Below are 26,881 nucleotides of genomic sequence, written 5' to 3'. Positions count from 1 at the left end.
ATGAATACGCAGATATGTACAAAACCGCATAAGAAAGAACACAACAGTTATGATATTATAGAGTACAAAGAATTAACGCGTAGGTCTAATTAACGCGTAGGTCTAATTGGCGCGTAGGTCTAATTAGCGCTTAGGTCTAATTAACGCGTAGGTCTAATTAACGCGTAGGTCTAATTAACGCGTAGGTCTAATTAACGCGTAGGTCTAATTAACGCGTAGGTCTAATTAGCGAGTAGGTCTAATTAGCGCGTAGGTCTAATTAACGCGTAGGTCTAATTAACGCGTAGGTCTAATTAACGCGTAGGTCTAATTAACGCGTAGGTCTAATTAACGCGTAGGTCTAATTAACGCGTAGGTCTAATTAGCGAGTAGGTCTAATTAGCGAGTAGGTCCAATTTACGTGTAAGTCGCTTTAAAGGGCTAATCGTATTAAGGCGCTTCAACTTTTCAGATGGGCCTTTTGCCATAATAGAAGAAGGGTTTTGTTTAAATATTCCTTGGCATTATCAATATGTTAAGGATTGTTTTTAAATGTTTTCCTGTCTTATTACTCTCATTACCACTGTTACATTTGATGGCGCTCCTATCACACCCGCCTTCTGTATACGTGCCCTCCAGTTAACACTTGGTTCTAAATGTTTTTGCAGCTATACACCAATCTGCAAGCAGTTTATCCAGTTGTATTACACTAGCTAATCCACTGGCCATAGTATTACATGCCATTGCACCAATTTTTAAGAACTCTATTTGAACAGCTTCAGATCCAAGATCATATCTCCTTAAAACATTTGACGACGTTAATGCTACATCAAATGGTGTGTGTCCTTCTTTAATCATATCATAAGCAATATCATGTGCTTTTTTCCATTCACAATTAATACAATATTTTAATAAATTTTCAATTCTTTCAGGGGATGGAATATCACAAATATTTAACACATTTTCTTTATTTATAATTTCTAATCCTGCATAAGTTGACTGTAAGCAGTTAACAGCTTTTCTTAAATCACCATCTGCAATAAAGGTCAATGTTTCCAACCCATCATCTGTGTATTTTATATTTTCATATTTACATATTTTTAATATTCTTTTTAAAACCTGGTCATCAGTTAGTTTGAAGTATCTAATTATGGCACACCTACTTTGTAGAGCATCTATTATTTTTTCTGATTGATTACAAGCCAATGCAAATCTCGTAGTATCTGAATACAATTCCATGATTCTTCTCAAAGACTGCTGAGCTGCAGTTGTCATTGAATCTACTTCATCTAAAATTATTATTTTGTGCTTTCCTGGAGGTAAACTTATAATTTCTTTAGCAAAGCTTTTTATTCTGTCTCTTATTACATTAATACCTCTATCGTCCGACGCATTTAGTTCAAGTACAGCTTTTTTAGCTTGGTTACCCAGCATCTCGCTAGCTAGGCATAAAATACTTGTAGTTTTTCCTGTACCTGGAGCACCCTGCGAAAATGTGCAAATAGTTTTCGTTAAAAAGGAGGGCAAATAAATTTGGAAAAAATTGAGCAAAAATACGAAGAATTTGCCAAATTTTGTGAAAAGTGGCAATAAAAAAAGTGAATTTTAATGTAATAAGAATATATAAGGTCAGTAAATATTTTTGGATGAACATTTGTTAAAAAAGATCTGAAAAAACATAAAAATCATCTATGTTGTGTTACGAAAATAGATATGCGCTTAATTTTACGACAAAGAAAAATAGTACTCTTACAAAACGAAAATGTGCAAAAAAAGGAAAAAAATTTCAAGATAACAAATGAAGCAATACGTATGTCACATATACATACATATGTACACATATATACATGCACGTATATACATATACATACACATACATACACATACATATACATACATATACATACACATACACATACATATACATACATATACATACACATACACATACACATACATATACATACACATACATATACATACACATACATATACATACACATACATATACATACACATACATATACATACACATACATACACGTATAAACATTTAAGAAAACAATTTCAAGTAACGATGGTAACACAATAACACGGCTTCTTCTGTACATGAAGTATAAAGGCTTACAGCTAAAAGTAAGTTAGGCATATTCCCTGACACAACTATGCTCTTTAAAGTATTTATAACAAAAGGATTTCCCACCACATCATCTAAATATTCTGGTCGATATTTTTCAATCCATATATCAATATTTCTTTTCAGTAACCTATTTTTGAATGTGTCTTCTTCCTCCATTATGTTAAACCCTAACTGTATACTTGTAATTTTATCCTTAAAATTCAAATTCGCAAAAATGCAAATTACTAAAAAAAAAAAAGAAGCGTACTATTTTGGTACTCATAAAAGTACTTTACTTCTGAAATATCAGCTAAAATTAATTATTTTCGAAATTATTCTAAATAAATAGAAAAAAATAAGAAAAAAAAAAAAAAGAAGAATGGCATCTAAAAAAACTTATTAAAGAGATTTATAGTATTACTCACCCCTTATATGAAATTAAATTACAAGCATTACATTGTAAATGAAGCATAATATTATTTAAATGGGGGCTTCAATAAATTATTAGTGTGTTCTCTCACTCAAACATACATATTATATATATATGTATAATTCATACATATATGCGTTATTGCATATTACTGTATACATAATGTACAATAACTTTTAAATTTTTTTTTTTTTTCCTTTCAATATATTAATGTCTACATTATTATTTATTTTCTCTATAAAAATAATCATGTTTTGTGTAAACTTAAGTGATTAACTTAATATCAGTCAGTATATTCCCCAAATGAGTAATAGCTTTTTAACACCTTGTTATTTTTAGATATCTTATTATATCAATGTACAAAAAAGGATAAGAGCATAAAAGGATAAAATATTAAAAGGAAAAAGATTGTTTTTAGTATTAAATTTACAAGCCTCTGTTTCCTTTTTTTTTTTGTTTTTCTTTTCCGTTTATTATATATATATAGTAGTCCCGTACTCCTCTTTTTTTTATTTTATTTTTTTTTCTTTTCTTTCGATATGAAAGCGCTCAAACTTAATTTCCTGTTTCGTTCATAATTTACGAAACAGTGCAGATAGCCTCATTGTAAATTCATATATATCATATATATATATGTATACATTTATATACATGGGTAAATACCTTATTGCCTACTTATGTACATTCTTATTATACGTGGGTATGCATAGGTAGTTAAAATTGTTATCATTACATGAAAAAAAAAAAATCTAAATTATAATATTTTGTAAGGTTCTATTTTTATTTTTTGCTTGACCTCTTTAGAGGATAAATAACAAATCCTAAAATATGAAGAATCATCTTTAAAATACTTTGATCCGGTGGGACAATGGAAAAGTCAATTTTTTTTTTAATGTGTACTTTTTTTTTTTCTTTAAATGCCACTATTTCTGTGTTTTAAAAATTTTATGCAAAAATTATTAGGCCTAAACACATTTATATATAGTTATATAATTATATGTTTATATACTCATAAAGTAAAAATAATAATAAAATAAATGTTCATAACAGCTAAAATATATCTTCTGAACCACCCTCATTGAAAGACTACACGTTAGGTAATTTTTCTTATGATTACATTATTGATATTTTATAAATTTTTTTTTTTTTTTTTTATTTTCTTTCGAATTATATATTTTAGTATAAGTTTTAAAATGATATAACATGTATGAAGCAAATGACAATTATAAAAAAAAAAAAAATCAGTAAACCAAACTGTAGAACAAATCAAATATTAAAAGTATTAAAACAACTACACATTTTAATTATGTATAAAATAAGAAATTTTGTGAGTAAATGGAATAATAAAATGAAGATAAAAACTGAAATTCCTGTATCACATTTCCTCATTTTTTTAGTTGAACTTGAGAAAGTAATCATCCATATTTTTACGAAGTACAATAAACTATTTTCAAGTATGACTGTACCTTTGAAATTTACACAACCATTTATAATATTATATACAACTAAAAATAAAATATTAATAAAAATTTTAAATAATACCCCAAATATATTTTTTCTTTAAATGTTATATTAAAGACTCATCAATAAAAAAAATAAAATAAAAAAATAAATATGAGCAACAAAAACGATACAACATAAAATGTACCTGTTACATATATCAAAGAAAAATTGAAATCCTATACGTTTATTTATATATACGTATACATATATACATAAAATAGAGGGTACATAAAATATCGCTCATAATTTAAATGCGCGGTATCGTATGACCAGAAAAAAAGGAAAAAGCTTAGATAGAGAAATTGTATTTTCATAAAAATAAAAGCAAAACCAAATACCTGAATGATATGCGCACATTAAGGAATCTTTGTACAATTTTTTAAAAACTGAAATATATATACACATATACATATGTATATATATACATAATATACATATATATATATGTATAACATGTCGCACCAATATAGGAACAGTGGCAATGATCAAAATGAAAAGAAATATATTAGAACATAACTCAACCCTTGTCTTCTCTGAAAGAAAAAAATCTTAGGGCCCCAAAAAATATAAAACCGCCAAAAAATAAATAACAGGATCTAAAATAGCACCCTTTATAAAATGATAGATATCCGTCCTTCGCTATATCTTTAATAGTCTCTCCATAGTTCTTCCCCTAATTTTTTTTTTTTTTAATTTAGAAAATAATATAAAATATGTAACTTAACATCACAATAAAAAAATGTGAAGTAAATATATAATATAGTTTAATAAAACACATTTGTTTTTTATACAAATATTATCTGCCTCGTTTTTATAACATCAATGGGAGTAGTTAAAAATCCAGATATTCCTCCTGCGTACATACATAGATAAATATCTCTTATTAATCATGTTTCGTATCCTTTTCAAAAATACGTGCGGCAATAAAAATGTTAAATAAATTTCAATGCACATATGGAGTTTTGTCATATGGTCTTTTTTTTTTTTTTTGTTTTCTAACCTGCCATTCCGCCACACACGGAAGACGTTATAGTGGGGTACTTTTCAGAAATATTGCTAAAGTCTTTAGGAAGTAAAATAAATTGATATATTTTTATTTTTTGTATTTTTCATTTTTTCATTATTCACTTTTCATTTTTTTAGTTTTTCAATATTCTAGTTTTTCATTTTTCTAGTTTTTCATTTTTCTAGTTTTTCATTTTTTTAGTTTTTCACTTTTTTAGTTTTTCATTTTTTTAGTTTTTCACTTTTTTAGTTTTTCACTTTTTTAGTTTTTCTCTTCTTGCGTCTTTCTCTTTTTGACTACCTTTTTTTGCCTTCTCCTTAAATGTTTCCCACAGAAAGTATTGAATATAGTCGAAGGGAATTTCTCTTACTATCATAATTAAATAACTTTTAAACAAAAATTTAAACAATCCTTCCGTTTTTGAAATATCATATATTGTATTTATCATAGATCTATTAGTAGAAATTTGCATTTTCTGTTTCACTATCTCAAATGGTAGCCTATTAAGTAAGAATAGTTCTTGTTTACAATTATACTAAGACACCAACTTTTTTTTTTTTTTTTTTTTTTCATTCCATCTACCTTACTGCACAAGATGCAATTTCCGCTATTGTTGTTGAAATTAAATACAATTTACTTTTGCTAATATTTTCATTCTTTTCTATAAACAAAAAACATATTTATTCATTTAATAATAAATTGCCTTAAAATGTAATATTCTGTATATTTTCATTTTTATTTATTATATAAAGCATAAAAAGTTATCATCTTATAAATAAATTCTTTAATTACAATTTCTGCATTATCATATTTCATTGTCATAATGTTTAATTTTTATTAATACTAAGGGAGAGGATTAAAAATATATGGTGATAACATATATATTGCAATTTGTGTTCATTATAGTTATTTTAATAATATCAGTTCAGAGCAATATCATGATGTTTTATATTTTGCCCTTTTTTATCTTCATAGTATACAAATTATACATTATTATGAACTTGGACATTTTTTTGTATGCATACATAATTATTACTGTGTCAAAATTATACAGGGAAAAAAAAACAAAAAAAAAAGTTATTACCTGTTAATAATTTTTTGGACAGTTCATAAAAACAATAAAAAAATGCGCTAGCAGGGGCAGTACCTATTAGAGTTGGTAAAATCCCATTATACAAATTTTTTGTTTCAAAAATTGTAAAGGGTAATTTGGCCTGAACTTTTGTTTTTAAGTTATCAATTGGATATAACACCATATCAACAATAACACCAGATATAGCTCCAGTTATTAAATTATCTATTAAAGTTATGGGATAATGATAAAAAAAAAAAAAAAAAATGATAACATATTAAAATAGCTAGCAGAAGGTAAAATAAATAATATTTTTTATAATGATTATCATTTTTGGATTTACGTAAATGTTGCTCCATTAGATTTTACTAGAAAAAGAAAAAGACAGAAAATAGAATTTCATTCAACCGAAAAGGCAAAAAAAAAAAAAAAAAAAAGATTAAATTTATTTTATCGTTCTTAGAAACTTATGTACTTAAAAATATACGATTTTATCTTGTAATAAATATAAAATAAGCGTTGTACACATGAATAAGTATGCTAAAATTGCATTTTACAGTACTCAGAGTATATTTAATATTTTATCCTTTTTTTTATTATTGTTTTTTATAGTAATGTTAAAAATGCTCTTACTGATAAAAAAGAATGAAATTATAATTTCTTTTTCTTTTCGAATAAAAAAGATTTACACCTTTTAATATTACTCTCTTAACATTCATTCTCATCATGCATTCTTAACCCACATCGCTCATTCTGTTGTATCGATTTATTTCAAAGAGAATAGAAATCTCGACTAATACAAAAAATAAAAAATCCTGTGTTCAAAGTTTATTTTTCTACACTTTTAATTGCTTTTTTTCTGTCGTTAATTATTTAAAAAAAAAATGTTTCATTACGATTTTTTTTTTTTTTTTTTTTTTTTTTTGTGACGAATGTTTTACGTGTAACTTCCTCAAATTGAATGTTTCTCATTTGTTATAAACATTAACACTTAAAAAATAATTTTAAAAAATGTGATTAACTGATTCTTTTGAAGGGTGTGTAAGAATATTATTTTAAAAAGAAATATTCAAGGGTAAAACATGTTTAAATACTCATTAAAAAACTTGCTATTTAAAAAAAAAAAAATAGGAATCGAAAATTAGAAAAAAAAAAAAAAAAAAAAAAAAAAAAAAAAAAAAAAAAATTTTAATTTTAATTTTAATTTTAATTTTAATATTAATTTTAATTTTAATTTTAATTTTAATATTAATTTTAATTTTAATTTTAATTTTAATATTAATTTTAATTTTAATTTTAATTTTAATTTTAATATTAATTTAAATTTAAATTTAAATTTATACCATTTGATTGTAAATGGCAAAGTATATTTTGCGTGGAAAAAAAAAAAATAAAAACAAAATAAAACAAAATAATATAATTAAATAAATGAACAAACAAATAAGCAAAATAAACCTTTAAGCATATAAACAAACAAACACATAAACAAATAAGCATATAAACAAATAAGCATATAAACAAATAAGCATATAAACAAATAAGCATATAAACAAATAAGCATATAAACAAATAAACAAATATGCATATAAACAAATAAGCAAATGAGCAAAGTATTACAACGAAAATAAAACACAACACATTATATAACCTGTCAAATAACTAAACGTTATAAGAAGCTGTGAGTTTAATGAAATTTTATGTAAAAAAATGGAGAAGAAATTGGAGCAGGGAATTTCATTTATCCGAAATTTCGCTGAAAAGTATAAAGAGACCATATTAGAACGTTTAAATCCAAAGACAGTAAAAACCATTAATAAAAAAAAAAAGATGAAAAAAACAAAATATATATTTAAAAATGGTGAAAAGAAAAGAAGTAAAAGCTATAAAGAAGAAAAAATGAGAAAACTGGATAACTATTTAATTAGTCAAGAAAAAGCATTAGATATCCAAGAAAATTACACAATTTTCAATAAATTTAACACACAATCCAATAATCTTTTTTATAATTCCATTGATAATAAAGTCTCAACTTGTTTAAAAAAGAATAAATTTGAAGGAAAAAATGATGAAAAAAACTGTACAACAATTAATGATAATTTCCTTGATTCATTGAATTCTCTTGAATTTAAAATTAAACAGGAAATTCAAGAAAACAATGATTTATTATCTCTTCAGAGACTTAAAGAATTGAGCCAAAACAGTAAAGAGCTATCAAAAGGAAAAAAGTACTTAAGCTTGAAAAGAATACCGCATTCGAATGATGATGCAAGGGGAACATTTATAAAAACAAAAAATTTGAATAAAGAACAATTAGATGATAGAAATACAAAAAAACAAAAAAAAACATATAATTTTGAATATGAAAAAACTTGTAATTATTATAAGAAATGTAACAGTAATCCTAAAAACGAAATAAAAAAAAACTCTGAATGCAAAAATCGTAACGAAATAATTTTTACCAAATGTGAAAATAGAGATAAAGAAAAAAAAACTGAAGAAATAGACATGCTTATTAATGTTACCTCAAGAAAAGTAACCGATGATATATTATTCAATAGTAATGAATTATCTCTAGGAGATGGAAAAAATGCTTTAGTATTTGGAAAAAATAAGTTTGAAAATATTAAAAAAATTTTCCAAAATGTATTAATAGAAAATAAACATGATAAAAATAATAAAAAAGAAATATATGAATGCAGTATATCAAACAATTTTGATAATTTTATATCATATAATAAAATTAACAAACAAAATGAGGACACCAATAATAATATTTTAAATAAAACAAATCAAATGCATATAGATGAATGCTCTAATGAATATATAAATAATCAAGATAATACTTTAATGAATTTTGAACAAAATGATAATAATAATAATAATAATAATAACGGAAACGAAAATACTGTTGATAATATTCAGGCAAATACGTCTAAAATTAACGTGGAAGGAATTAAATCTTCTCATAAGGGAAAGGACTCGGAAGAATTTAATAATTTATTTAATGGAACACCACCAATGAAGGAAGATAATTGTTTTGATTTGTTTTTTAATGAACCGTTAGCAACTCCATCCATATTTCACATGTGAATAATCATAATTCAGTGAGAATATATTTATCATTTACGTCCTTTTTAAGTCACGTTAAGTCGTACTTTTTTTTTTTTTTTTTTAAAGTTATGCAAGGTTGAAGAAATTTATTTGCAATTAAATATTTTAATAATTATAGTATGTTTTTGTTAATACAGTAAAGCGCAAATAATTATATATGCGTATATTCGTATATGTATGTCTGAGCATATGCATGTATATGTCCGTGCACGTGCGTAAAGCTTTAATTGCGATACACGTTTGGAAAGAGAATTAATGTATACTTATAATAATTTCTGCGTTTTATAAAAATAAGGGTTTCCTTGCAATAATTTGTGATTGTATATAATTTTCCATATTTCAAATGAACAAAAAATTAATTTTAAATATTTTTTCATTATTACTATTAAAAAACAGTAATTTAACAAAATTTTTTATGCTCGAATATAAATGAGATTAATTAATATATGTATCATATTGTTAAAAATCAAAGTTACACAAACCTTTTTTTATTTTTATATTTTTGAGATATTTGTTACATATCTATATGTTTTTTACATAATAATTTGTATTACTATGTTTGTTTAGTTATTGTTCGTGAATTCCCTACAAAACATTTGAAATACTAATTTTACGATTAACATATAAGATAATGACACAACATTTTATTACATTATTTATGAACAAAAAGTAAGCTCATTTTAAACAAACTGTATTTTTGCTTTTTATTTTTGATGTTTTCATTAAATAAAATGTATTTGTTATTAAGAATAACAAATGTATATTTTATCTATATTAATAAAAATATTATTGAAATTTTAAATATAAATAATCTTGATTTTTTTCCAAAATTAAATTATTTTCCTAATTACGGAGCAGTGATTTCTGATAAAATAACATTACAAAAATGTAAGTTGTAAACCATTGCTACTTCTGTTAAATATAAAATAAATATATTTCTAAGTACAGAAGTTCTGAAAATGTACTTACAAATAATAAAAGCGTAATTCTCTACAGTTTTAATAAATTATTATAATAATAGTACAGCATATAAAAATTTTATTTTTAAAAATATTATATTTCTGGAATAGTTTTCATAATACACATAAAGAAGTAATAAAAAAAAGACATATTTAATAATTTTTTATTAGCTTCCATAATTTTACAAAAATAAATAAAAGGTGCCGAAAGAAAAAAAAAAAAAATAAGCTCTTAAATTGTTATACTTATCCGCATGCAACAACTTTTTCGCATTTTTTGGAGCTTACAATTTTTGTCTTGCAAAATGAACTTCCTTTTTATAAAAATTCATTTAATTTCAATTGTAATCTTGTTATATCTAAATAAAAAACTGTATTCTTTGTGTATACATTTTTTGTCAAGTATAATTTTGTACGTAGTTAAGTACATAATTTCGTGTACACATATATATTATGTATACTTTTATATTATAAAAATGTGCAATAAACAGCGTCACATTTTTATAGTCCTTTGCTATGACCAAATCGTATAATGCAAGAAAAAAAAAAGTCTTAAAAACACGGATTGCAATTTCTTAATATAATCATGAGATATTAATATATATAACCAATTTTTTTTTTTTTTTTTTTACTTTTATAATAGCTTAATTTTCACTTTTGCATATTTAATTTTTTTTTCATTCATATTTTAACAATACCTAAATTAAGGTTAATTATGAATTTAAATAATTAAAATTATTATTTTTTTTTTTTTTTGTACTTAGTTTTATTTTTAACTCACGCTGTACTATTTGATAATTAATATTATTTTTTATATATGTGTGCTTATGTGCATGTAGGACGTAAAAATACATGGTGTGACTCTTAAATAGGTACAATACCTTCATACAAGGAAATTTCTAATTTTTTGGGTCAAATTTTAGGGTTTATTACACTAAAATATTTTTTTTTTTACTATTAAAAAAAAAAAAATGTTCACATGAAAAGCATACTCTTGTATGAAATCGTACACAAATTTATATATATATGTATGTATATATATGTATATATATATATATATATAATATTTATTTATAAATAAATATAAGTGCACACAAAAAAAGGAACGTAGCAAAATGCACTTGTGTCATATTGCCAAATAGCTACCTATGACACATTTTTGTGACGTTTTTTTATTATGAACAGTTCAGAAATTTTATATTTTCTGTTATATACATATTTTTTTGACTGTGTTATTTAAGAACGATATGCTAGCTACTTGTTAAAAAAAGAATACATTTGCTATGCTGGTGTACTTTTTTTTTTTTTCCATAACTAACAATACATAAACGTAACTGTACTTCTGATCATTAAAATTTTAAAATGCAAAGGAATAGCTCTAAAAAAAATATATATAAATATATGTATTTCTGTTCATAATAATTTTATTTTATCCACATATTTTTATAACAATATGCTTGAGTTGATGTCATTTTTTATTTGAAAAAAAAAATTACTAATAAATTGATTAATATTTTATTTTATTTTTTTATTTTCATTTTTTTTTTTTTTTTTGTATTTTTATATTTATTTATTTATTTTTTTTTTTTTTCATTACATTAATTTTTTTCTTTTTTTTTTTACAGTATTTTACTTTTTATTATATATCAATATATACATGAAAACTCGAACAATTTTATTTACAACAGTTTTTTTACCCACATTTACATTTTTATGTATATATATATATATATATATTTTTTTTTTTTTTCTATGTATGAATAATATAATAAAATAAAATAAGAAAATATAATTTTTTTACATTTTTCCATTAACAAAAAATAAGCATGTATATATTACATAATTGTCGTTTGTTTTAATTTCCATTTTACATATACTTAATAATAAAGCATTATGTAATGTTTTATTATTTTTATTCTATTTTATTTTTTTATAGGATTAATGTTATATTATTTTTCATTTCTTACTGTAGATGTATGAATTTAACCATTTGATATTTTAAGCATGGGCATTATTTTTTTACTCATAAATTTAAACACTGTATTGTTTCGAGCTTTATATATTTTCGCACTTTTAAATCTATATCCATTAATATCAGAGTAAAGAATTTCATGTTCCATGATTTTAATTTTTTGTCAAATAATTATTATACTTGTAATGTTACACAAGTTAATAGTGTGTGCGTGTATTTTATAACCCATGTTATTTTCCCTTATATATATATATATATATATATATATATATATATATATGTACATATAACACACCACAACTATTACTTAAGGAATTTCGCTTAAGTAAAATTTTGTATTATATATAATTGAGGATCTAAAATATATATAGAAATATTTCATATGTAGTAAATGCAGTTTATAATTCTTTAACATATTTTTAGTTACCATCAGAGCCAGGACGAGTATATATATGTATGTTTATATGTACATGTATATATATATGTATGTTCATATATGCACACTTCCTTTATCAATAGTTTTATTTTTTAATGTTTTAATTTTTATATCATAACTTTTTTATTATAAAGTAATGTAACTAATAAACGATAATATTACATTTCCTATTATATAAAAGATGTACATCTTCTATTTAGCACTTAAGTTCCCCTTATAATACATTCTACGTTTATATGTATGTATATATACACATACATGTGCAAAATTTTATGAGGAATACAGACATATATGTATATATATGGATTTATGTGGGTACGTATCTGTATACGTATGTGTGTATGTATTTATTTATGTATGTGTGTATGTATTTATTTATGTATGTATGTATGTATATACATATATATTTATATATGTTACTCTTTAAATATATATTCAAAAAAATACTACACATTTTGGCTTTATGTAAAACCCAGGATATCTATGCAGAAATATGTAAATTTTCCTCACGTTTAAAATTATGAAAATCACTATATACATTTAAAAATTGCATGAGAGCTTTTTTTTTTTTTTTTTTTTTATATACATTTTAACGTTAAATATTTTAACCTTTTTGTACTATAAATAAATGAGGTTATATATATACATATGTGTATATATATGTATATATAATATATATATGAAAAGAGAATGCTAAAAAAAAAAAAAAGAATAGAACAAATAGAAGGAAAAAAAATTAAGATGTAAAGGAATTTCATGACTAAATGTATGTTTATTTTTTTACAAAGATCAGTTGAAAAATAGCTTTTATATTTATTGCGTTACGACATTTCTACAGTTATTCTACCACAGAATAATATCCTTCATGTATACATATATATTTTTATCTATGTATGTATTTACTACATGAATATAATTTTTTTTTTTTTTTTTTTGGTACAGTAAAAATTTCCATATATGTTATTTTTGCTAAACAAACCCAAAATAAAAAGCATTTAGAATTCCTCGAACAATACTATAATAATTTATTATTTCATAATTTTTTGTTTTTCCTTACATGGTGCAATTTTTTATAGATGAATAGTTATACATTTTTTTCTACATTTCGCCTTACAGATATATATATATATATATATATGTTTATACATATATGTATTTTTGCCATCAACTGCGTATTTTACATATATCTTTAATTATTGATATATTTTTTTTTTTACATCCCTTTTAAGGATTAATAAATAATATTGAAGTTTCTAATTTATATATATAATTTTTTTTTTTTTTTTTTGTCCTTTTTTTAATTAGTTTTACATTTTTTATTATATATATTTTATTTTTGCTTAAAAATAATTCTTAGAATAAATCTAACATTATAGATGAATTCACAATACTAAATATAGTAATATTAAATACGAATACATTCATGTTTAGCAGTACATTTTATAAATAATACCATTTGATATTTTAGGAAAAAATTTTTTTTTTTTTTTCTTTTTTTTCTGCTGTTGATAAACCTAAAATTATGCTCATTTAATAAATATCCTAGAATATTTTTATAACTATTTATTTCCTATATATTAGTATGTACTAATTATGTGATACATATTACATTTCTTATACAATAATTTCGTACATTTAATATATTTCATCGTAAAATATATACTATTCTCTTAACTTTTTAAAAGTTGTATTTGAATATATAGATATTATATATTTACATAGAAAAAAATGAACAACTTTTATTTATTTAAAAATATAGCATTATTTCAACACTATTTTTTTTAATATCATAATGCTATTATAAATTTTTTTACATTCCCCGAATAATATGATTATTTTTCATTTTATTTGAATAGTTTTACATGGTATGACTAGTTCATTTATGTCAAAAATACAGCTGTTCAAATTTTCATTTTTTTTTACATCTATGAATTTTTAAGACTGTACAAGTACTTTACATTTCAAAACAATTATGCTTTAACGATATTAAGAACTTTAAAAAAAAAAAAAAAGCACTTTTTTTTTGTTTTTTTTTTTTTTTTAATTTTCCATTTCGTATGTATATTTACATATTTATGACATATATATTTTTGTATATGTATTTGTATTTATATATATATTTTGTTTATGATTAAATCAAAAATAAAGATATAAAGTGAAAGAAAACAATTATATTAAAACAAAAATTTATAATTTTATATTTAAGTAGTAATGCTAACTATCCATATAATGTGGTTTAACTTAATGCACTGAGTTCATGTTTGTACTTCAGTACACCTTATGTATATAATAAAACAATTCATTAAAATATTTTTAAGTAGAATTTATAATATAGAGATTATAACGAAACTTTTTTTTTTTTTTTTTGAATGTAATAAAATTTGTACAATGTACAAACATTTTTAGTTCAACATAAGAATACGTCTATCTCAAATATTTTAATTTCCCAATTTTTGCAATATATTTACATGCATACATATACACGCATGTGTACATGCTTTTGTACTAACATATATATACATATATATATTTAAGTCGGATTCGTGTGTGCTTATAGATCCTATTTTTACGAACTTTTGATTAAGTATTTTCATTCTGCTTTCTTTTCTATATAATGTTTTCATATAACTTAATTTGAACGAATTTTTTTATCAGTTTTGTGCAATGTATATTATGTCCTGTTAGTAAAACAGTGTATTGTAAATTAAAATTTTTGCTTATTGGAAAAAAAAAAAAAAAAAAAGGGAAAACGTGGGTTGTCCAATATAAAAGAGGATTATAATATTTATAGAATTATGTATAATTCAAAAAAAGAAAATTATATTGGAATCAATAAAAAAATAAAATTACATTTACATAATAACCAGTATATGTATATGTAGTTACATTATACATATTCCTTTATTTATTTTTTTTTTTTTTTGCTTTTTGTAACAAACAATTTTATTACGGGGATATATGATCACCTGTTATATATGCATGCCTATATATATATATATATATATATATATGTATGTATGTACATATGTATACGTGTATATAAAAAAGTACACATATCGAAAAAGCTTACCTATTTGTTTAAATGTAGAACCTAATTTATACATTAAAATTAGCATAACAAATATATATCAATTTATTTATTTAATTATTTTTGTGATTATTTACTTTTTCCTTACATTGCATTGGATGAATACAAATTTTGTAGTTTCTTTAAATAAATTAGAAAGTACATGTTCAACCATAGAATAACATGATTTGATTACGCACAAGGATTAAATTTTAATATCGTATATATATAAATAATAGAAACATACGTGCGTATGTACATATAAACATATTCATATAAACACATACATATGAACATATACATATATATATATTTGAACATATACATATATATATACATATGAACATATATATATTTACATATTTTAGTTTCTATTTACACATTCTATATTTTGTTAAATTATCTCTTTCCCAAAAAGTAAGAAAAAATGAATAAGATTACTGTAGATAACGGTTACCAGGGACATAATTTCTATTATTTAAGTAAGAGGTCAATGGGTAAAGAAGATATCACATATTTTACGAATAAACAGAATGATATACATAATGAGGATATGGACAGCAAGAATTTTGTTGATGACAAAATGAACATTAATTTATTTAACATCGTTGAAAAAAATAATAGTGAGCTATTATTAAATGAAACAAGAAACGAATCGGAAAAAAACAAAATAAATAATGTATTATTAATAAATGAAAAAAATAACATCAATTTTGTAGATACACGAATAAATAAAAGAAATCTCGAATTAAATAGAAGTAACCAGAGTGTTATTAATAGCAATTTACATAGCAATAATAGTAACCACACCGTTAATAACAGTACAAAAAATACTAATATAACTAATAATTTGTTCAATAATAAAATTGGAGTAGATGGTAGCTTAAGTAATTACTTGAAGAATAGTTTCAACGATAGTTGTACCGTTAATTTATTGTATGGAAAGAAGAAACTAAATGACGTAATTAACAGCACAATTAATAAATTGGGTATTAACACCATGAATAATAGTGGTAATAACTGTAGTATAAATAACAGTAGCTTGAAAAATAATAAATATAGTAGTAATGTAAATAATAAAAGCAGCATTAGTAGTAGCATGGAAGGCAGCATGAATGACAGCATGAACGGAAGCATGAACGGAAGCATGAACGGAAGCATGAACGGAAGCATGAACGGCAGCATGAACGGAAGCATGAACGGCAGCATGAACGGAAGCATGAATAGCACTATGGAAAGCAGCATGAACAGCAATGTAAATAATAACAACAATAGGGACAACGTGACCACCAACAACAGTCACTGTAATTACAACTACCCTGTTGATGAGGAAAAAATAACACACTCTGATGAGAAAAATAACAAATTAGAGATCAATGAAAGGAACGTTAAAGATCTATATGGTGCAATTCAGTATTCTTCGAACGATAATAATGAAATAAATAATAATGATGATAATGTTTGCAAGAATATAAAAGAGGAAGGTAAAAGCATACATATGTTAAATAATAGCTTAAATTTAGAAAAATCAAATGAAAAATTATATGAAGAAGATGGTTCAAAATTTTTAGATACATTTTTAAATAATTTTAATACAGTACAAAATAATGATATGAACAACAGGTTGGACATAAAAAACTTAAATAGAATTATGAATTATTCTAACAATTGTAAAAAATATGAACCAACTTATATGTTACACGATAATTATACAAAATGTGTAAATGAAAATAATAAAGAAGAAAAGAAAAGAATTGATAGCCAATTTATTTCAAATGATATTTTTCCATCCCTCTATAAAAACAGTACTATAGACAATGATAATGATAGCAATCGAGGAAATAGCACAAGTAGCTTCAGCAAAAATGGTAGCTTCACTAACAGTTGTAGCACTTTTGCGAACGATAGGTCCTTCACAAACAATAGTACCTTAACCAACGATAATAATAACATTGGAAGAAATAATAGTCATAACAGCAGTAGCAGTAATACCAACAATTACAGCAACATCAACAATAGGAGCAATAGCAGCACTGCTAGTAACTGCATTGATGATATGAAAAATTGTAGTGATTATAATGAAAATAGCTGCAATAAGGACAGTAATTACAGTAATGGAAAAGGAAATGGCAATAATAACGTTGCCGGTAATTTTAACGGTCCTGATAAGAATAACGAAAGAAGAATACACAGAAATATTGACAAAAATAGTCGCAAAAATAACCGCAAAAATGACCATAAAAAGGACCGAAAAAATGATATAAGAAATAAGGATAAAAATAGTGAAGATAGCAATGACAAAGGAAACAACGACAGTGCAGAAAACAGTGGAAATAATAATGAGCAAGACGTTCATAACAATAATGGAAACAACAGCAATGGCAACAATCATGGAATCAACTGCACTGGAAACAACAAAGATAACAACGAAAACAGCAAAAACAGCAAAAACAAAAATGTAAACAGAAGAAATAACAAAAATAAGAATAACACAAATAAAAATGCTAATGGAAAAAACGATCAAAAAAATAACACGAGAAATAATAAAAATGATGTCAAAGGAAAAAATATGCATATTAATGTGCATAATTGTACAACCAATAGCAGTAGTAAAAATTTTAAAAACAATTTAGAAGTGAACCCTAACAACATTTCGTCAAAAGGCAATATTAATAATGTTTCCTTAATTAAAAAAAACGTGAATAATATAATTAATTTGAATATACTAAAATATTACGCGAATAATAAAATGAATATGCCAGAAGACAATCGTAATTTAAGTATTTTGAAGAATAATTGCACGAGCAGCGAAACGGGGGGTATTCATTTTTTTCATGAAAACAATACAGAAGTAGACAAACAATATTTACTATTGAATGAAAATAATAACAATAATAACAATAACTGTAATAATGGCAGCAGCAGTAATAATAGCAATAACAGCAATAATAGTAATAATAACAATATGACAATCTCGGAGGATAAGGGCAAAAATGACTTAATTGGTTTGAATACTACTTTTAATATATTAAAAAATAATTTATACAATATTTTTAACGATCCATGTGATGAGCGCAATAATGATGAATATATCAGTAATTCTAAGAAGGGTATCCTAAATGTAAATAAGAACAAAATAAATGATAATACGCAAATTTTTAAAATAATTAACACTCAGAACAACGTTACAGTGAACAACAATTTAGTGAACTACTTTGGCCCTTCTCAAATATCTTTGTATGAAGAAATGGAAAATAGATTCGGTACAACTGAAATTAGTAATGTTTTAGGAAATAAAAATACTCTGAATGTTATAAATAGTATGAATGGTATGATTGGAACAAACGGAACGAATGTAATGAATGGTGTGAATGTAACGAGTAGTATGAAAAATAGCACTAATTTGTTGAATAAACAACCTTATATGAACAACATGTTGGGAATCCCGTCATCATATGTGAATGACGTGAAAGGTAGTTTAGTTAACAAGCAAGGTGTAAGTAATTCTGTGAATACTACTGATACCAATAGGTTTAATGGACCTAATGAGGATAATGCAAATAGTGTAAATGCTAATAATGGAAATACTTCTAATATTGCCAATGCTCCTAATATTACTAATTCTCCTAATATTGCCAATGCTCCTAATATTACTAGTGCTCCTAATATTGCCAATGCTCCTAATATTACTAGTGCTCCTAATATTACTAGTGCTCCTAATATTGCCAATGCTCCTAATATTTCCAATGCTCCTAATATTGCCAGTGCTCCTAATATTGCTAGTACTCCTAATATTACCAATGCTTCTAACAGTGGAAACAGGTGCACTATAAATAATTCTACAAGTAAGCAGTGCGGAATTAACGTATGCCATAATGATATTCATAATGGTAATAATGGTAACAATAATGCTTTGGAAAATTTCGATACACATGTTACAAAAAAAGGGGGGAATGATAACATGAATGTGGAGAGACCTGTAATATTAAATAATTCTCAAATGTTAGAAGCATTTATGCAAGGAAGGTTATGTTTGAGTTGTGATTCATTAGATCATCCTATGCCATTGTGTCCTAATAATTCATTTGTATGTCCAAATTGTCATAACATTTCACATAGGGGTAATGATTGTCCAATGAAATGTCGATTTTGTTTAAAATATCATGTAGGTATATCCATAATGGATTGTTTGAAAAAAGCTAGAATTCAAAATGAAAAAAATGCATTAATGGATGAAAAAAATGATTCTAATAAGATAAACAAGAATGCTAGAAATAATGAGGAAAGGGTTAATATAGGGCCAAGATTTGATATTAGCACAAGGCCTGATAATTCGTATGGAAGAAGTGTATATGTATCGAATCTAAGTGAAGACATAACAAATATACAATTAAGAGATGCTATTAATCAAAATTTAGATAATGGATATGTAGTCAATATTGATAGACAAGATGGATATGCATTTGTAGAATTATCAAATTTAAATTCAACATTTCAACTTGTCCAACGATCAATTAATATTAATTTTAAAAAATTAAAAATTCAGTTTAAGAAGACGGGTCAATTTTTAATACCAGATAACTTATCCATGAATCCAAATACCACGGGAGAATATAATAATATAAATAAAGTTATGACAACATCTGTTCACGGAAAATTAAATAAGAATACAACAAACAGTATATTACTGAACAGGCACCTTTTCACAAACATAAATAACAACATATTTAACAGTAGTAGTAGTAACGTACCTTTTAATAGTAATTTAAACTCTAATGTGAGCATCCTGGGTAACAACAGTGGTAGTAACACTCCTACAGCTACTATAGGTGCAGGAAATAATAGTAGCAAGGGGGGCACGGACAGTAGTCCAGACGCGAAAGGTAGATATATGTATAAATTGTCCCAGGAAAAACATCCAAAAGTGTATCAGCAGAACGAGCACAACCAAAGGCAGTATCAACAACAATATCAGCAACACCTGTCCCACCTGCATCAGCAGAAAAAAAACAAACAGAAGGAAAATTTTAAAGTGATTAACCATAGTAATAATGTCCCATTGGACAACGACTTCAACTGTAAAGCGTTTATACCTCTAAAGTCAAACAAAATAATAAGTGAAAAAGGTGATAACAAAAACAAACATTTTTGTGCTATTGATAATAATACATCCACATTGTTAGAAATAGATAAAGGAAGCAAAACAAACAGTAGTAGTTATAATACACATCATCAATTTAATCTTTTGTCAAATAATTATATTATGCAAAATTATAATGATAATGGTAGCAGCACATCCAAAAATGCTTACGATTTTACGGGAATGGATGACAATATATTAAATGATTATTTAAGAAAAAATATAGACGCGAATCATGTATCTACCATGCATATTATTAGTAACGATTTGTTTGCAAATAGCAATGAACAGAAGAATAGCTTGCCATGTGATGAAAAATGTAACCCTGTGTATGAAGGAAACAAAATATTACTAAATATTTCAAACGAAATAAATGATCAGAATCAATTAAATAAAAATATGACAACGGAAACTAGTAAAACAACTGCAACTACAACTACAGCTTCTGATAGTATGGTGAATACCCATTTATTTAATAATAGTATTCTACCTATGAAGGGAAATTTTCATAAGTTAGATGACATAAACAATGAAACCGATTTGGATACGTGTATTATGATAAATAAGGGTTTCACTAACAATAATTTAACGAAGGTTCTAAATGATTCCATGGATGATAAAATGTTGGTGAATGAAAATATGGTAACAAAACAAGTTAGTGAAAAGGACAAAATTTTAGAAAATTGCACAAATTTAGATATTAAATCAATTGTTGACAATGCTATTGAGGTCAATCATGGAATATTAAATTACGATCCGCTAAATTTTACAAAAAGTGTAAGTAGCAATGATAATGTTAGCGGTTATGTTGGACGTGGGTATAACAGAAGTGGGTACGCTGGAAGTGGGTACATCGGAAGAGGCTGCAATGAAAGCGGTTGTAATTACGCGAACCACACAGTGCTGAATGTTAACAAAGAGACGGAGCATGAGGGAACAAATAAATTCAACAACGTGCCGTATTATAACTTTGAATATGAAAAAAATAGCTATGAAGAAAAAAAAATTAATAAAAGTAACTGGATAGAAAAAAACAGTAATATAACAAATGAGAACAAAAATTCATATAATAACATATGCAATGATATGTTTTTCGGAAATAATGATATTTACGATATCTTTACAAAATTTAATTCAATTAAGTTGTATGATAGTAATAATGACAATGAAAATAGCACGATCTGTGATAATGGCGACAGCTACATCAACCACTGCGATAATGTCGACAATTATATCAACCGTTGCGGTAATGACAGTGTTTGCAACAATAATAATAGTAATAAATATGATTTGAATTCGCCAAATAACATTAAATGTACGAATATAAATTCAGAACAAAATGATGGAAATGATATGCAGAGACTGACAAATGCACTCGTGGATGAAGAGAATAGCATTAATCTTTTAGGCAATAATTTTGATCTAATTAATAAAACAGAAAGAATAGGTCATAAGGAAAACTTAGAAATGTTAAATAATTCTTACATGAACAATATCAAATATAACGAACTTGATGCTATTGAAAAGGATTTAGAGAGAAATATTAAAGCATTATGGAATATAAGAAAGATTAAATTAGTTAAGTCTCATAGTGTCCATAATAATTGATTTAAATATAAAATATTGTAAAACCTTATGTTTCTATTTTTTTTTTTTTATATAAATATTATATATTACGTAGTAGAAGCAAGCACCTCCAATTAGTTCATTTGTATATGTTTTTTTCGTCCATTCGAAACGTTAACGCTAGCGCGTACGCTTGTAAAGATATAAGTATATAACCCCATAGAAGTATATATATATTTATTTATTTATACATTGTTTATACTTAACCTCAACTTTTTTTGTACATTTAAATACCTAGTGTATTAATATAGTAGTTTTTAGTAGTTTATTTGAATTCCTGCATTTTTTATGCCATAATTGTTTATTTGGATCTTCCAATATTTTATATAGTGTTTATATTAATATGCCAATATTTTGGCTTTCCCATATTTTAGTTTTCCTATATTTAATTCATCGTATATTTTGGTTTTCCATTATTTTAATTTTGCTTGTTTATTCCTAACCTTCATTTGAATCAATTTTTATGACCCAGTGTCATCATAATAACCCATTTGAAAAAAAAAAAAAAAAAAAAAACGGTTGAACGTGTTATGATGTTATAATGATATTAAGATTATTTTACTTTATTTATATTTTTTTTTTCCTTTTACAACATTTTTGTGGTACCATTTGTAACTGAACCAAAAAATATGTGAACAGAATTTTACTTCACTTCTTACGTCTCTCTTTAGATGGTATTATTTTATTTTTCTCGCTTGATACGAACTTCTGAAGGGAAGTAAAATAATCGATAACTAGTACACCTTTTTACGTAAAAGAGTTCAATAGCTGAAGCATTTTCTAAGTTGTTTACTCTGTTGTTATTTTGTTATTATTCTGTTTTTATGCTATTATTATTCTATTATTATTCTGTTTTTATGCTGTTATTATTCTATTATTATTTTGTTTTTATGCTGTTATAATTCTATTATTATTATGTTTCCATTTTGTGCTGTAAAATAAGATATTCTGAGTAAGAAGCATATATGCTTTTAATAACAACACATAAATTTGAGAACAACGAAAAATTATGCACTCGTAATAAAGCAATTTATCTTTTTTATTTTTTTTTTACTTTTTATTTATTTTTCATTGATAACATTTTCGTAATAATACTACTCATAAATTTATTCGAAAAAAATTCTATAAATATCTGTTCTGAGGCTGTGCTTATATGTACATGCAACTTGTTCTTCAGTTAAGGTAGAATTGGGAGAGGGGTATCTTTTATTAAAGAATGAAAGGTTTAATGTGTGTACCTTGATCTTTTTGCTGTTGAATGCATGTATGTATGTATACGTACATATATAGATATATATGTATATATTTCCCTTAAGTGTAATAATTATAAGCAAAAAATGCATTGTCGCCTTTTCCTTTATATCAGTATTCAGATGGTAGCTTATAAATTTCCAGTGAATTATGCAATTGTATGAAACATTGGTTAATTTGAAGAAAAATTACGGTGTTGGTTTTACTATGCTATGAAGTGATCAATTAAATTTTGAGTTTTACTTGACTTTTTTTTTTTTTTTTTTTTTTTATACTTAAGATATTATAAACTCCTAAGCATGCAGGATGCAATCGTTAAAATATTTTTCCTATAACACCTTAACTTATTCAAATTTTTGTTTCAAAAGTTTTAAGAAAATTTTTAAAATTTATCTTTCATAAATTATCAATACGTCAATATTTTTGCTATTTTGTATACCAATTTGTTTATTCCTATGTATATTATATATATATATATATATATGTGTGCGCATGTATGCAATAATTCGAGGAAAAATACATTTATTTGAATCTGTTGAGTAAGATACTATGATGACATAAGCATGCATTTAAGAATGAAATGTGCAGAAAAAAGGTGAAGAAAAGGATTACATACCTTGAAATTATTATTTAATTATGAAATATATGGGTATGTAAATAGCAACACTTTAAAATTCATCGTATCGTTAAAATGGAATGCGGGAATTTCGAAGTTTTTGCTAAAAACAAATTAGGAGAGCACATGGACGTATGTACATATATACATAAATAGTTATACATTTGTAGTTATACGCAATATATACATATGCGTAATGTTAATCTTAGTAAGTACTAACATACATTTACAAACGCGCACATACATTATGTTCGTAAGGAAAACAGTTTTTAGCACAAAAGAATGAACTTAGTGAATAGTCAAAAATTTGTGACAGGCTTTACAAGAAGAGTAAATCTATTTTTCGGCACATTTAGGGGAAGGAAACGAAAAGAAAGGTATGATGATTTGGAAAATAAACATTTATATTGGTGCATTAATAACTTAAAAAAAGAATATTTAAATGAACGAAATGAAAATTTTGTTCAAACAATTGAAAATGATAAACTCGATGAGGGGATATCAGACATCGTTGGAATAAGTAGTATTCCAGATAACAGTATAATAAATGAAAGAACAGAAAAATATTTTTTAAAAGAAGAGGGTATAAAAAATATAGAGAAAGATAAATTAGAAGAGATAAAGAAACTTTTTAACCCATCCTTAAATATGTTTATAGACAAGGAGAAAAATAGTTCTCACATCGCTGACAGCCATCTTTTGAAAAAAGTGGAAGAACAAAAAATAAAATATAGTAACAGTTCAGACGAATTGGTTGAAAAACAAAACAAGGGGATATCACATGAGGGGGTAATAAATGGGGACATTGGAAAATCATCAAAAAATTCTTTTATCAGCAAGAAAGCGGAAAGGATGAGAAGAAATGTGTACAGTGTGAAAAGTGTAAATAGTGTGTATAATGTGTATAGTAAGGACAGTGTGAACAATACGCATAATAGCCAAAATAATGAGTATTCGGAAAAAACAGAAAGTAGCAATAGGCTGACAAAAAATAGTTTTGACCGTTTTATGCATAACAAACGGGAAGACTCAAATAGGGGGAATAGCGACAACTCAGTAAGTCAAGAGAGTAACAAATTGGATAATGAGCAAAACACGAAACATTTAGAAAACTTGAAGGATTATAACTTTGCTGATGCTAATAAAAGTATAGATAAATCCATTTTTGATTATGAAAGCTTAAAGGGAAAGAGTACGTACCAAGATTTAACACATGAGGAATATGATTATATGAATAATTTATATCTTAAAAAGTGTGATATAGATAGAAAAATAAGATGGTTTAAAATGAGTAATATCCTTAACCCTGTTAAGGAAGCAAAGAGTATTATAAAATCACTAAAATTAAGTAAAAATGATGAAAAAATAAAAGAGGCAGAAGAAGAACAAAACGAATTTCTCGTAAAAGAAGACATCAAACCGCATTATGAAAATGAAGGAAATTTCGCTCATAAAATAGAAAGGATATGTGAACAAAATCAATATGATGAAATAGTTTCAAGAATAAGAATGAAAATAAGAAAGGAAAAATTAGAAAATTCTAAAATAATTAAAGAAAAAGTACCTAATGTAGCTAGACATATATTAGACCCTATAAAATATCATGTAAATAGAAGAAAAGTAAGAACAGAAAAACTTTTACATACACATTTAGAGCAGTTATTAAATTGCAATAACTCTTATTTTAGATCATATTTATTAAACGGTTTGTCTATTTCTATTCATCACCTTGAAATGAAATCAAATAGATCTATATGTAAAATTGTTTATTCATTATTAAATAAAAATGTCACACATAAAAGTATACAAGACAAATTAGAAAAAGTAGCTTTTATTTTAAGAAAATTATTAGCTAGAAAACTTCAATTAGGTTATACACCTCCTTTGAAGTTTATACCGTTAAAAGATCAACAAGAAAAAAATATTAAAAATTTACAATACTACAAATTATATGCAAAATATAATTACCCTACTCATAGTACAAGTAGGGGGGAGCAATGTACAAAGCTAATGCATTTCTATAATAAAGATCTCGCTGGGTTTTAGGTCCATCACATGGGTATCTGTGCTAAACTAATGAATTATTGTTGTATACCATTTACATTTTATTTCATTTTGTTCAGTTATATTTAGTTGTGCATTTATTTATGTGCAAATTTATCTTTTTATTTACCTGCTAATTTATATGTTTAATTATCTGCTAATTTTTTTTTTTTTTTTCGTTTTTTGTTTTCCCACATTTTGACAAAAGTATGTCCTTTTTTGCGAATAAAAAATAATTTGCGTTTTATTTTTTCGTGTGTCGTTTTTTTTATTTTTTATATATTTCTATTTTGCCTCATTCATCACCTTTTTTCTTCGTACATATGGATACATATATACAGACCTCGATATGGGCACACATACAGGCATACATATAGGCATACATATAGGTATACATACAGGCATACATATAGGCATACATATAGGCATACATATAGGCATACATATAGGCATACATAGAGACATACACAGAGACATACACAGAGACATACATAAAGACATACATACATACATATGTGCAGACATATATATACATATGTAATATGAATAAT

General features: G+C 24.7%; 4 protein-coding genes across 4 annotated transcripts; 3 read left to right on the top strand and 1 right to left on the bottom strand.

Annotated features, from left to right (window-relative positions):
• Positions 1-618: 618 nt before the first annotated feature.
• On the bottom strand, positions 619-7,081 carry MKS88_005796 (replication factor C subunit 4; the record flags this gene model as incomplete). The annotated part of the gene is made up of 10 exons (XM_067219091.1): positions 619-1,464; positions 2,108-2,343; positions 3,380-3,457; positions 3,995-4,033; positions 5,032-5,087; positions 5,295-5,537; positions 5,620-5,698; positions 6,122-6,334; positions 6,849-6,902; positions 7,051-7,081. The coding sequence occupies 10 exons, from the start codon at positions 7,079-7,081 to the stop codon at positions 619-621; spliced, it is 1,875 nt and encodes a 624-aa protein (XP_067071001.1).
• Positions 7,082-7,816: 735 nt separating this feature from the next.
• On the top strand, positions 7,817-9,199 carry MKS88_005795 (uncharacterized protein; the record flags this gene model as incomplete). Its single annotated transcript, XM_067219089.1, has 1 exon — positions 7,817-9,199. One exon carries the CDS (start codon positions 7,817-7,819, stop codon positions 9,197-9,199), a length of 1,383 nt encoding a protein of 460 aa, XP_067071000.1.
• Positions 9,200-16,081: 6,882 nt separating this feature from the next.
• Positions 16,082-22,402, top strand: MKS88_005794 (RNA-binding protein; the record flags this gene model as incomplete). Its single annotated transcript, XM_067219088.1, has 1 exon — positions 16,082-22,402. The coding sequence occupies one exon, from the start codon at positions 16,082-16,084 to the stop codon at positions 22,400-22,402; it is 6,321 nt and encodes a 2,106-aa protein (XP_067070999.1).
• Positions 22,403-24,569: 2,167 nt separating this feature from the next.
• MKS88_005793 (ribosome-binding factor A) lies at positions 24,570-26,333 on the top strand (the record flags this gene model as incomplete). Its single annotated transcript, XM_067219087.1, has 1 exon — positions 24,570-26,333. The coding sequence occupies one exon, from the start codon at positions 24,570-24,572 to the stop codon at positions 26,331-26,333; it is 1,764 nt and encodes a 587-aa protein (XP_067070998.1).
• Between the last annotated feature and the right edge of the window lie 548 nt (positions 26,334-26,881).

This window comes from Plasmodium brasilianum, chromosome 14 (genome assembly GCF_023973825.1).
Source record: "Plasmodium brasilianum strain Bolivian I chromosome 14, whole genome shotgun sequence".
Lineage (NCBI taxonomy): Eukaryota > Apicomplexa > Aconoidasida > Haemosporida > Plasmodiidae > Plasmodium > Plasmodium brasilianum.
The sequence above is the reverse complement of the archived record's forward strand: the minus strand, read 5'-3'. Positions and strand labels throughout refer to the sequence as shown.